Consider the following 14111-nt stretch of genomic DNA (forward strand, 5'->3'; position numbering starts at 1 on the left):
AATCTTGTAAAATCATATACTGTTTATAATTAAGAATGTAATACTGTCAAAACTTGTTATCAAGGTGTGCTTACTGTTTCGTGTAGCTTTATTAGGAGTCAGGAAAAAAAAGGAGAAAAAACCCAACTGCAAGCAGGAAGCTCAGCTACTGCTAACATGTACATTAATATTAGCTTGGATAGAGTTCTGATGATTTAAAATTACTATTGATCTCAAATTCCCTATAGTAGAGTTAAGAGAATTTAGCTGCAAATCAGAAAGCTTTAGAAAACTGGCATCTAGGAGACTGCCTGGAAGAAAAAAAGTGCATAGGTAAATGAGTATTTATGCCACTCTACATGTTAGAAGACATTAACAAAGTCAATGAAAATTCTGCTGTTGACTTAAAATGGTACTAGGATTGATCCTTTACACTGAGGTGAAAATATGAAGAGGGGATTAGGAAATCTGGAATGCCCTCACATTGCCGCTTTTGAGACCTGCACACACTTCTGAATTCACTTTGCACTCCTTGTGCTCCGAGTGCAAAATGATGAAGGCAGATGAAACTAATCTTAAAAGGAAACTCCCTGTGTAAGTAAAAAATCAGATATGTAGTTTACTTACGTAGATATTCTGTTATGACTAGTAACAAAAATTAAACTGATGGGACTTCTCAACACTTAAGCAGAAAGAATGCTTTGAAAATTTCCCCTTCTCCTAAAAATACTGGTCCTAGACCTGTCTCAGCTATGGCAGGAAATACTAGATCTTAATAAAAGGGTGCCACCTAGATAATATTCCAAATTTTTATTTATACTTATCATTGTTGCTCTAAGTAGTAAACTATGTAAAACCTCTCAACAGTTTTACAAAATATGAATCTAAACTATAATCATAAAATAAATCAGCACATATCTACTGTTGGTCACTCTCATAAAGAGTGAAAGCTACAAGGGTACCATTATCAGTTCCCCTTTCACTTTTATGAAGAATTACCAATGAAGAACTTAAGATACTAAGTAGAATAAAATATTTCCAAAGTCAGCATCAACAAACATAAATGGTAAATGCAAATTTATCTTGTTCGATGACAGCTTGCACTTGTAAACCATGTTATTCTAGTTTTTATCTTAATTCCCCACCTTTTCATTTAATAAGATGCAAGGAAATGCAAGTATACCTAAGAAGTGAGAAACTGAACTTTTGTTCCATTACCTTTCTGGTTAGACTAAAAGGCTCCAGCTCAGAAAACCACAAATATGTACTTAACATATTTGGGTTGAAGAGCACAGGAACAAGTAGAACAGTAAAGATATTCTGCGGGTAGCTCTGTGATTCACCAAACAGTGACTATAAAATTATCACTGGTTAATAAAGTCAGCAGATATTACTGTGGATCAGGGTTATAAGAATATGTGGCTAACTTACATGCTCTTCTCTTGTTACATATGTATTCACAAAATCCAGCTGTTAACATCCCTTTGTTAGTATTGTTTCCTGCAATTTTTGGGCTCTTTTTTCCTACCAAATTAATTAATTGTGAACTGTTACCTGCATGGCTTTAAGTAAGAATGAATATATGATTGTATCACACTGTGTTACTCTTTGTGAGATCCTCTGCATCACCTTGTGATTAAGAACTCAATCCAACTCCCACTGAAGTTAGTGCAAAGAATGATAAGGAAGCCATGATTTATCTGTTATTACTGAAAAAGACTGTAATATTAGCACTTATGTAAGTAAATGACAACTGAAGTAATGACAGCCTAAAGTTGGGCAATAATTCTTAGGAGAACCAACAGAAACCAAGTATTTTCTAATATTGGAAATACAAAATCTGATAAATAGTTCCACTGCTGTTACTACTGTATTTTTCTTTTTTCTAGGAAGAGATTAAACTGTTCAGAGACAAAAGAATAATAAATCATTTGCTTTACATTAGCTAATGCAGAATGAGATCATTCAATGGAAAAGTATTTTAAGAGCCCATGGGAGCTGGAAACATTAAGAAAAATATATGATATTTAAGAAAAAAAAAATAAGGATTTCTTAATCAGCATACTGTGGACAAAAATAATATCCAATAGCACATACACCATTTCACATGTCACTTTATAAGATAGGAAAGAATCAAGCAAAAACCTACTATAGGGCATCGAAATACTCTTATAAACAGTTGCAACGTTGCATTTTCCATGTCAGATGTCCCACACAGGTTTTATAGATATTTTTAGTAAAGAAAAATGACAACATTTAATAATAAACATTAAAATAAACTTTCAAAACCTCAGAAATTGTGGCATGAGCTCAAATGACAGAATTGGTTCTCCTGTGAGGAGAAACAATTACCATTTAAAGTTTTAGTTAATTAGTGGCCAAAAATAAGATGAACTAATATGTATCATTCCAGATTTACTACAGTAGTAAAGAATATAATTTTTGACAGAGGAAAATAAAATTCAGCTCAGGGACAGTATTGTCATATTTTTATTATATGCTTCTCCACATGTTGCAGAGCACACTTTTAACATTTTTGTTACACAAAAATGAATGTTGTGTAAAGCACTGGTGGACAAGTTGATAGAAGATCGACTCCAATGTTCACTCAGATGTAAAAGACTTTTTGTACAAAAAACCCACAAGAAACACTTCTTTCCCTATCTGTGAATCTGTACTAATAATAATGATTTTTTTTCTTTTTCAATGAGGAAAGGAGTCAGCCAGTTGGTAATTTCAAGTCTTAATTAATCTTTTCCAGTTTCATGATGTTATTCACATATGCGAATTTTGTCAGAACAGATACCATACAAATACTATGTTTATCCTATATTTCTGTTTATCTTGTATCCTAGATAAATTGGTTCTTCCAAATTGATTTAAATGAAATTATTATTTTGAGAATACACATAGCTATAATGAGTTTCAATATCACGTCTGTTTTCTACTTTTCCATTTTTAGTAAAATAAGTTGGACCTCTAATTAAAACTGATAGACTATTAACAAAAACATTGTAAGTTTGTGTTTAAGTAAAAATGAATTGTACTTCTGGAGACGGGACATATGTATCACTGTCCCCTGACCTTCTACTAAATGTTCTGACTTGAATTAATTTTAGGGAAGAAGAATAGTGCAGAAATAAAAGCCTTTCAGCGGTATATGAAATGGTGCAATGTGATGGAATGCTAATTATACTCTGAAATGTTTCAAAAGCATAAGAATGGCTGTGTTCACTCTGGAAAAAAAAGCAGGCAAAATTCTTGACAGTGCATTCCTGAACTTAAAATTTGCAGACATTGGACATACCTGCTTTCTCGTTTTTCTGACTTGTATTCTATGGCTATCATTAAGAGCTTTAGTTTCGCAAACACCAGTCTGCAGGAAAAAAAAAAAGGCCAAGAGTCAGTCCTTTTTCACAACCAACATCACATATGTAGAGATGGCTGCAGGGTATGTATTTTCTATGGGAACTTACACTAAGATCTTTTCTCATTTTTTCAGCTAGGTATACACAGAACACATATTAAGGTCTTTCTATTTTGAAGATAATGAACACATATTTTCCTAAAAATATAAACTGAGAAGTTGAGAACAGCAGCATAAGCACCAACACACTATGTTACTAAGTCTACTTAAGCAACAAGAATAAAGGTAATGATACACAACATAAAATTGCATTTGGCTATAGTTGTGCATGTCTTGAGGAAATTTTTCAAATCTTTGCTGGAATTCAGCCATATGTTGATTGAAGTGTGCATTCCTTAGAAAATAGGTATGTACTGAACTAAAATGAGAATACACTATTGATAAGTCGGTATTTGCCAACTACTGTCACAAAGGAACAGCATGACTGGAAGCAATTTCTGAACATTATATGGGAAGTACATTCTGATACTCTATTACACATTTTTTTCAGTTGTAAAAGTCTGTACAAGTGGCTATTTATTAAAACAACTCAAAGACTTGTAGAACTGTGAGTTAGCACACCACCATTTGCTTCAAGCTAATAGGCTCTGTCAGAATAAACAAAGAAACTAACCATTTTTTTTTTTAAATAACTACAAACCATTCTCCAGTTTTGTCATTGAAGTGTATGCAAATTCAATGCTACTTGCTTCCTGTTCTACGCATTTGTCACAAATTATTCTACGGCTCACCTTTCAATTAGATGGCTGCCATCTTCTATAAAATACACTAACTTTTCTAGGGCTCAGTGCTTCCCTACCAACTTCCTTACTTCAGTGTTATTAATAATTTTGCATATATTTCAATACTATTTATTTTCTTTAAGCAAAGTAAGCAATATTCTGCATAGTTTGCATCAGTCATATACTTAGCAGAAAACAAGGAATTGGCTGCTGAACTGATATTATTCCATTTCTATAAGTTTCAGAAATCACTGTCAACAGTTATTTTCTGCTATTTCTTCAGGATAAGAGAATAATTAGAGAGAAGCATGGATGTAGGGGTACTGACAATGCTAAGGCAATGTGCTGCATATCACATAAGGATATATACAATAAAATTTACTTTGCATTGTTTAAGTTTTGCCATGTAATACTTGAGCATATTTTTTTCTTAAAAAATTTTCGTTTTGAGGGATTGTAAAAGTACCTCTGTAATCTCCATGTCTGGGAAGGTAAGTGATATCTCAGTATTGGGAAGTAACACAAAAACACAGATAGGGGGAAGATTCATTTAACTTTTTTTCAGAATCAATTAAAAGTCTTATTCTAGCTCCAGAACTCCAGCCAATGTCAGGAATGGGCAGACAAAATCCTGATAGTTACTGAATTCTCGATTAGCCTGTCTCCTCCCACAATATTAACAGGTAAATGAAGCCTGACTATCAGCGTCAAAAAAAAAAAAAAAAAAAAATAAATTTGCAAATATAGTAACACTAGAGTATCCTATATGTTGTATTAAGACTATTATGTATCTGTTTTAAAGAAGATGATGTAAAATACAACTTTATGAGCCATGAATGTCAGGAGTTCTAAACCTATGGGGTTTTTTATTTGGACCACCTACATTACTTTAGGAAACATACTTAACTTCTCTTCCTCAGTTTCACTTCTGTGCAGTATTTGGTAATCTATCTATCTATATATCTTCATTTAAAAAAAAAAAAAAAAACAAACAAAAAAGCCAACATGAAGAGATAGGGATAAGGCATCAGCATCTTATTCTTATCTATAGATTTACTAAAAATATTTAAGTGGTAAAACAAATAGGTTTACACGGACTTGGCCATGCAATTAAATATTAGGATTAAAAAGTCTCAGCATTTAACTATATTCTGCAAATGTAGTTTGATATGATTAAAATGAGAAAGAGAAAGATCTTATACCTGCTTTTTTCCCTTGATACATAAGAACCTTGTAATAAGAAATTAGAACACTTTTTATCTCAAATTATTGTGTAGAAGTGCACAAGAATTGTCAATGACAGTACATGAGGCATTAATTTCTATTTTATTTTCAACTGCCACCATCATCTGCTAACTACTGATGAACACAGATGGTCATGAACAAAGGCTCTTAAGAATTTGAATCTGACTGATTCTATCTACCCAGAGGGAAATAAATTGGGTTTGACATTAAATCTTCCTTCTTTACTGGTAAGACTATCATTGGCATAAATTAACCATAGATACCTGCTGTATTATTTGCATGTGAAAGTACTGGGATATTTAGAATCTCCTTTCTGAGCAGCAAAACATGAGGATATAACCTTGATTAGTTATTAATTATTTATTTTTGTACCAAACATTAATAAAGGGATTTTAATTAGAAAATCTACTGGAAGGAATTTTTTTCTTTTCAAACAAATTTTTTGATTGAAGTCTTGTACACAATAAGTCATTCATTTTTTTTCCTCAGTGTCACTTATAATATTTTTGTTAAACTACTTTTGACAAAGGAATAAGTACTCTCCTCAGGAGAGAAAAAGTATTTTTAACTACTTCCATACCTTGGTTCACCTGCAGTTAGCAAAAGTATTTTGATATAGAATAAATGACATTGCTATTCACCTAATGAAAAATACGTGGAAAAATATCATTCCTGATAAAAAAGTAGTACCATAGTAGCATCTTAAGCTGAGAAAATTACTTACAATATCAGAATTCTTTCATAAATATACTACTTTTGTCTACTTTTCAACCTATTTTTTATGCACATTGGCAGCTAGTGCTTTCTGATGCTTGCTAGTACACTCTGTTCCTTAGGAGTTGGAAGTATGAGAATATCAGGGACTTTACTTTTATGGGGCAGCAGTGTCTAAAACCAATGCAGCCAATGAGGTTTGTATGTTGGATCACAAATTATCATAATATATATATAATAACCCAAATATCTCTTTAAAAGGTTACTTAATGTCAGGCTCAGCTAATTTCCAATCACATGAAACTGGCAAAAGCATGGGCACCTTCTGCTTTCAACCTACAGCTGGGTTATTCCAGATGCCAAGGACTCATGTATTGCTCAGGCAAGGAAAAAAATGTAAGCAAATACTCCAACAGTAGAATTTCACAGAACTATTCAAAACTTTAAAAGCACCGATGTAAGTGGTTACCTGATCAGTGTCAAATGGCAAGTTTGTTAGCAAGATTTTTGGGGGTCGTGTTAAAATATTTGAGATATATTTTACGGGTGTCTTACTAGATCACTACATGCACTTCTACTATTGCATTAGAATTGCTGGGTCTTAAGTATGCTACAGAAGAGCAGAAGAGAACAGAAGTCAGAGGAGGAATCAGAAATTAGACATGCTAAGAAATGAAAAGCCACTGGCTGAAATCTATCACATACATAATACAGAAGGCACTGGTGTTGTTGCTACCGGTACTGGAAAATTTGCCCAAAAAGTAAGAGTACTTAACTACTATTACAGTTATTTCCACTTAAAATACTGCTTATCTTACATGACTGTTGACTTCTTATTTACAACCTCAGGAAGACAGTAAAAAATTCGAGCAAATTCTGCAAAAGGATAAGAAAGCCTAACAGGCCAACTCAGAAATATAGACAAATGAAAAAATACAGCTGTGCCATGTGTATGTGTAATCATGCAGATGTTTCTAGATCTGTGATCGCTATGTATCTTACACTGATGTGGAGCAGAAGTAACCCCACTAAAATCATGGAATCAGTAACTTAATGAAAAGCAAACAATGCAAGTGAGGAGTTTAGTTTACTAGACAGGATTCAGTTAAGCAGGCAGTTCCATGTTAGATTAGGATTTTAACCATAATCTCAGCTGTGAGGAGACACAGAGATACAACATATTCAAGGTATGTCTTCTAGTCTAATCCCATCTGACAAATAAAATGAAACCCAATTAAATTTTATATTTTGAAAGTTATGAATCACTGGCTACAAAGCAATACCCATTGCCAGGTTCAGTGCATGAAAAACATTGTTCATGCTTATGGCCAAAACACTGAAGAATGCACTTTTTAATTTCTTTAGTCAGAGTCAGGAACCAATAGATATATCAGAAAGAGATTTGAAACTGATGAAAAGTACTACATACAAACAATGCCGAAATAACCTGCATGGCAACACTTTAAGTGTACTTTAGTACTTCAGTAAACATTTCCCTGATGTATCTGAATACAAGTTTTGATCTCTTTTCTTTTGCTTTGTTAAATCATGATATGAGGCTATTTTATCTTTGAAGGCTCATCATGGGAAGTATCTGGAAAAGGTTCTTGTCCCCCAGCCTTTAAATGATCCTCTGGTTGAAGGTTACAATAGACTAGCTTCCTTTCTCCAACAGGGTAATAGATTGAGGTGAGGGGGGGAAAGTTATCAGCCTTGTCATGGGCAGAAGCTGAGCATTTGGTATGGGTCTTTTAAGCACCTATTCTATAGGCCTAACAAAGTTTTTAGCAGCAATTTTGTTGAATATCACTCATATATAGCTGTGCAGAAGGCCTTTTTTCTTTGCCTTAGGAGATCAAGATCTTATGAGGTCATCCAAAGACCAAAAGAAAAAACCTTCTATTAAATTCTATGAGATTGAGTTGTAAACAATTAACATAAGTTAAAATAATAAAAAACACACTGACGTGGGCCAACGTTTGCATAAATAAATCAAAAAAGTCAAAGTACTCTTTAAATCTAGCACAGTGGAAAAAGATCTCCAAGACTGGAACACTACTAGGATAATGAGGAATCCATGGTAGCAGGAAAAGTAGACATCCAGAGGGAGTACAGAATATCAAGTGTACAGTTCAGTCCAAAAGCATATAGAGAATATGGATGAACCTTGACAAAAAGCAGGCTCTTTTCTAGTGGGTTCATGAGTCATTATTTAAATAATATATAACAGAGTGTGCGTAGAGTGACTTATGTCACTCATGGCAACGTGACATACATCACTCATAATGACATACATTAGTCTCTCTCTATACACATATATACACACAGAAGCACTTCATATAAATTAATTATTTCTACCAGTTCCAGTAAGTGGCTGCTGACAAGACCAAGAGCAGGTGAGCAAATAAATCTGCTGTTCACGGTAGTGGATACCACTACCATTGCTAGGATGGTAGTAAGAATGTGAACTGAATATTTAACAGTTTTTGGTTGCTGACCTGTCTGTTAGGAAAACACTGAATGTAAGAAATGTCAATACAGAGCTCTAAATTAATTTTTTTCTGCATTTCCCACATCAAATACTATCTTGGTTTATGAGTTGCTTCCTGATTTAACTGCTGTGAAGTGTTGTGGAATACATCCTACTCCAATCCACACTTGGCTAAGGAGTTTCATAAGTATTTGTCTTTCATTACTTTTCTGTACTCTTATCCTGCTAAACAAAACTAGCATTCCACTGTTCTTTCTGGCTCCCAATAAAACTGATCATGTTGGAATAAGAAAACCAAGTAAAGATACTGTTCCTATAAGAGCTCTACTGAAGGTTTTAAGCACCAAGAAACCATGCTTGCTTTATAAAAGTGGGTATTGTTAGTGTCCTAGGTATGAACAGGAAACATAGCTGCCACACATACAGAGTTTTGAATTAATAAACCAAAATTTGTCTAGTAATTACTAGCCCACTAATTACTGTAGTAAAATCCAGGTTATCCAAAACAGTGGTGTAAGCATTGGTAATGGTAACATAGGCCTCCATAACGCATTAAAGAAGAAAGAACTGTGGGAAGCTCTAAGGCCTCTGTGCTGATCTATGGATACTTTTCTATTGAAGCAGCTTTTTCATACTTGGGAAAAGGTTGCTGTCCACTGAGATGAAATCAGGGAGCACAGCGGGTCCTCACAACATCTGATTTCATGTGTTGGCTCTTGCTATCTTGCAGGTGTGCCCGAGGAGAATATTTAGCACATATTCATTGTCTGGGTGGATGCAGTGGGGCTGGCCAACATTTTGCTGAGAGCACTTGGAAGAAAGTGTTAAATATAGGAGACATCTCAGGCAGAATCAGATAGAGTCTGATTTTAATCACAGTCAGAAGATGGAAAACTTCATTTAGAGCTAAGCCAGTCTAGAGGCTGTCTTGTGGCTTGGCCACTACCTGAGCTGAGCTTGGGTTTGTTGAGTCTAAAATTTGACACACTTCTGCAATGTTGAAAAAAATCCTGGGTTTAGGAAAAAGCTCGTAATTTAACAGGCATGGATTGATTCAGCATCACTGCTTCAGAGAGGCAGAAAACTGTACTGGCCATATTAAGTGTAGCTTAAATATCAAAAGTCCAAAAGTGCCTAAGATTTACCGAGCCCTCTGCGACAAGTCAGAAATCTAGTTGAACAGAATGATCCAAAGATAGAAGTGAGAACTTGACAGTTACAGGTAGCCCATGTTGTCCTTGCTCTGTGAAACACTGGCTTAATTTGGAGTCACTCTCAGACTAGGAAGTGCTACTACTATGAACATATACAGAAAAGAAATAATCTGTTGTGGAGCTGAGAGAGAATGCAGACAAGTGCTGAGTGTCACCTACTCACCTAACTTAGCTCTCCTTTGTCACAACAGTGAAGTTTCTAAGACTTCTCTGATTATCTCCCCAAACAGTCTTTTATAAAAACATACAAAAAAACTTCATGACTAAGGTGGGAATATATGCCATAGTTATAAACCATGCAACAATATGATACACAAATACAGAGATAATGACATCTCTATAATTTTGCCTTTTATTAAAACATGGCTGTGACATTTGATTGAATGAGTGACTTCAAGAATAGAACCAACAGCAAATGGCCCTGATTTAACATATATTAAGACAAGTGGACACCTTTCATATACTGTTTCCACCGCTAGGTCAAGTGTGAATCCATGGACATGCTAGCCTCACTAGGAAAATTTTTGGGTGGAGAATGGTGGGCCTAGAACCTGGGTGAAGGTTAGCCTTGCATTAGTAAATATTAGAAGGCCCACTAGAAGACCCTGCGCTAGTGGGGGACAGTTTGGTTAGTTTATTCTTCAATCAGCAACATCCACACCTGGTCCAACAATATCCAAGGGCACAGAATGATAGGAATTACATTCATATATTGAAAATGTACTGGTGGGAATATGTTCACAAAGTACACCCACATATACTCAGAGTTATAAATAAAACTTGCAGACTGTTACTAACTTCTATTTCCATCTAAATCTTCACCCTGGTGTTGACATCAAAAGCTTGAAATTCTTCACCAATACTGAGTGTCCCATCTCCATTGAAAGAGGAGATGTTTCTGCACTCTCTTTGTGTTTCTTATCTAAACTCTAAGGCAGCCTATTTACCAAAGAATCACATTCCTAGACTGGCAATTAAGACCAATAACCTGAGGAAGCAGCACATCTCATTTAGTTTCAGTTTTAAAATGTCATTGACTGCATGAATTTTAAAAGCTAAATTACAAAAACTGTTCTCAAAGTCTGAGTATTTTGTGGGTAGTTGATCACACTGAGCCTGTCCACTGATTTTATTCCCCCTTCACAAACCAATGCAATGGACTTTTTGCTGTCCTTCAGTTCTGGAAATTGAATACCCAATTCTTACAGTAATTAAAATACCTATGCACCAAACTCATTAATATGTAACACTACATTTTAATTTTCAATGTGCTTTAATTAACCTGACTTTAACAGAGTTATTAAACTGTTAGAAAATTTGAGATAAATCTTTTTCTTTAATTTAAACTAGGAAACACAGTTAATTAAGCCTCCAGATAATCAAATGCTTGAGGAGAGCTCCAAAATTTAGGCATGTTTCTACATGTCAATGCCCTTTCTTTATTGATTATTTTATCTCAGCTCTACCAGCATAGTTAAATGAATGTCAGCTTTATGTCAAATACAGTCTCAGTCACATGTTTCTAAGTACTTGTATAGAAACTCAACTGTTTGACAATGGTTGGTGTGGAGATTCAGTTTTCATGATTGTAATTAGTGTAAACAGCACAAATTACCATTCATTCTGAATATAGTTCAAATTTCTAGAATACGTTATGGCATTTTCTATTTCAAGATATCCAGGCAAAGTTTTGTGCTTACAGTATAAACATTTTCCCTCAATAACCTAGCCACAGTCTGGTTAACACAGTGGAGGGATGGATTGTAAGCCCATTGAGACAACTCTGTCATAGCTACGTCTCAGAAAAAGAAAGATTTTTAAATGGTTAACATTTGTCTAACAGTTGTTTCTCCCTTATTCTTATGCCATAACCTATGTTTATGCTAGTGTAAAAATCAGAAAAGGTGGGAGAAGTGAGAGGACTTAAAGCAAAATCATTCTCCTTTACATGAGAGATATCTTACTTCTTCCTCTATTTCCTCCTTTAAGAATGGAGACTGCAGAAGTTTTTCTGTTATCTAGTTAGACATTAAACTCTTTCGAGTAGGGTCTGTTTCTTTTTAAGCATTTGAACAGTCCCTAGCAAAAGCTGTCCACAGTCTTTGTTGTGACCTTTTGGTACAGGTGTAACGAAAAGCAATGCCAACATAAGAGGAAATAAAACTGTGCTAAACTATCCTGACTATATTTGTGGCCACAGTAATTATCATAGAAACCTTGTGCATACAAATGTCCCATTCACAGAATCATTCTAGGACAAATATAAGGATTTTCAGTCTCTAGAAATCAAGTTGTAGCATGGCTTATGCTATGATTATATACTATATGCTTCAAATACTCCTTTCTCATTACAGAATAGACATACTTTTTCTGACATATTTCACTTGTTAAAAGTGGTTTGCAACCAGATCTACAGAGCTCTAGATGCCACACTGCTTATATGACTCCACTACATCTGTTTCAATTAATGAATAGTTTCCTTGGAATGCGATGTAAGCCAAGATGGTGATGCTGACATGCATGATTCAAAGAATGGGAATCATTATTAGAAATAATAGGACAGCACTTATGAGTAAATAACTCAATTCAAATGGATTGCTGATGAATTTTTTCAACACTGAAAACATTTATGCTTTCATTTACAAAAACTTAATTCCAAATCTCTTCTGAAAACAGGCATTACAATGTTTGGAATACTTCCATGCAGTGATTGCTTTAATGTTTATTTTTTGGATCCTATCTGATGTAGCAACATTAGGACTGTAACAGAGTGAGAAGGTCTCCTGCAGAAACCTTAGATTTCACTTGAGAGAAGGCAAATACTTATGTGTATTAATATGTATTTCTACTTACTCACAAACTGCAGGGAAGGACAAACCCACAAAGGCACTAGACAGATATTCTGTATACATTTCATTTGCAACTCCTTCCAGGTAGTATTTCTGCCATGTATCCTCCTCAATCTAAAACAAACAAACAAACACAGATGCAGAGTTCTGAGTAAAACCAAAAGCTTTCTTTAAAATTTACAAACAACTGCTTAAACATGAATCAGATTTTAATGAATAAGTCAGCAGACTGTTATGGCAATTAATATTGCTTATTTTTACAGGATTTCCTGGAACGCCAAAAGAAAAAAAAAGAGTCCATGTAAGTCAGTAACTCAAGTATCCTATGTAAAAATAATACACTCAATTCTTGGCAAGCACATTCAGCATGAGGTGAAATAAGGTTGTACAGACCTTGAGGAAAAAAAGTTTCTCAATTTTCTCTTCCTGAAAATTCTCTAGTGAAATGGTTGCACTGTATTGTTATTTGAGTGTCTCTAACAATGTTTCAATTATTTTCACCTTGTTCAGAAGTTGATCAGCAGTCAAAACTCATCCTTAAAATTATAATTTTTTTTTCATCTCTGCATCTATAACTAACAAGGAAATATAAGAAACATATATTGAAACAATTTATTCAATGGTCATCAGTGCTTTAGGGCAACAACTGAAGAAAACCCTTACTGCTAAATTCAGAGATCTTTTACTGTTGAAGGTACAAAGGAAAACAAGTCAGAGATGCTACAGGACGACCATCAAAAGCTCAATATATTTGCCTAAGCAGAAGTTTCTAGTGGTATTTGAGATGTGCATGCAATCCCACCTAGCTTCCAGCTGCTGCCCCGGGGTCTGTGGATGCCATGTCATATCTATAAAGCTTATGTCTCAGACACTCTATAAGGTCTTTCAATTAGCATCAAACACCTATATTAAGGCAACTGGGTTGAGCTGCTTAGTATCTATCAGCAGGAACAGCACCATAATTCAGAATAGGAAATGCAAAGCTAGCTGACAGGACTGGAAATATGGCATGCGCTAAGCTGTTCACTGCTGAAATCCCAGTTCTCTATACTATAATTTGTGCCTTCATCCAAAGTTTGTTCAAGATTTGACTGTCATTCCCAATGAGCCATTCCTAGGCAAACTAGGGAAACCACCACAAACACACAGCCTGAAATATCTAAGGCTTCACATCAAACTGTTGCTTCCCTATTTATTACATCACATTAAAATAGAGCAAAAATTTCAACCACAATGGGACATTCTTGCATGTAATTTTCTCTTTGGCTTTATTCACTAATTGTGCTATATAAATTGTGTGAACAGAGAAATTCATATTTGCAAGAATTACACACAGCACCAAAAAATGTATTATGATAATACAATATATAAAAATTAGTGAAAAACATGTCAGTTACATCAGACTAGCAAAAATAATGTGGGGTCGGGTTTTTTATATTTTATATAACCACATTTTCATTAAACAGAGTC

At 34.5% G+C, this 14111-nt stretch overlaps 1 protein-coding gene across 14 annotated transcripts in view; it reads right to left on the reverse strand.

Moving 5' to 3' along the window:
- The window catches only part of KCNMA1 (potassium large conductance calcium-activated channel, subfamily M, alpha member 1), a 523274-nt gene that overhangs the window by 119814 nt on the left and 389349 nt on the right, over positions 1-14111 (reverse strand). For all 14 annotated transcript variants that reach the window (XM_010567822.1, XM_010567820.1, XM_010567818.1 and 11 more), the window contains exons 15-16: positions 12646-12755; positions 3287-3355 (exon numbers count right to left, since the gene is read on the reverse strand). In XM_010567822.1, coding sequence (XP_010566124.1) covers positions 3287-3355; positions 12646-12755 — 179 coding nt within the window. The remainder of the gene's footprint in view (positions 1-3286; positions 3356-12645; positions 12756-14111) is intronic.

The sequence above is a fragment of the Haliaeetus leucocephalus genome, unplaced genomic scaffold, assembly GCF_000737465.1.
Source record: "Haliaeetus leucocephalus isolate CR32 unplaced genomic scaffold, Haliaeetus_leucocephalus-4.0 Scaffold229, whole genome shotgun sequence".
In the NCBI taxonomy this organism is placed as follows: Eukaryota; Metazoa; Chordata; class Aves; order Accipitriformes; family Accipitridae; genus Haliaeetus; species Haliaeetus leucocephalus.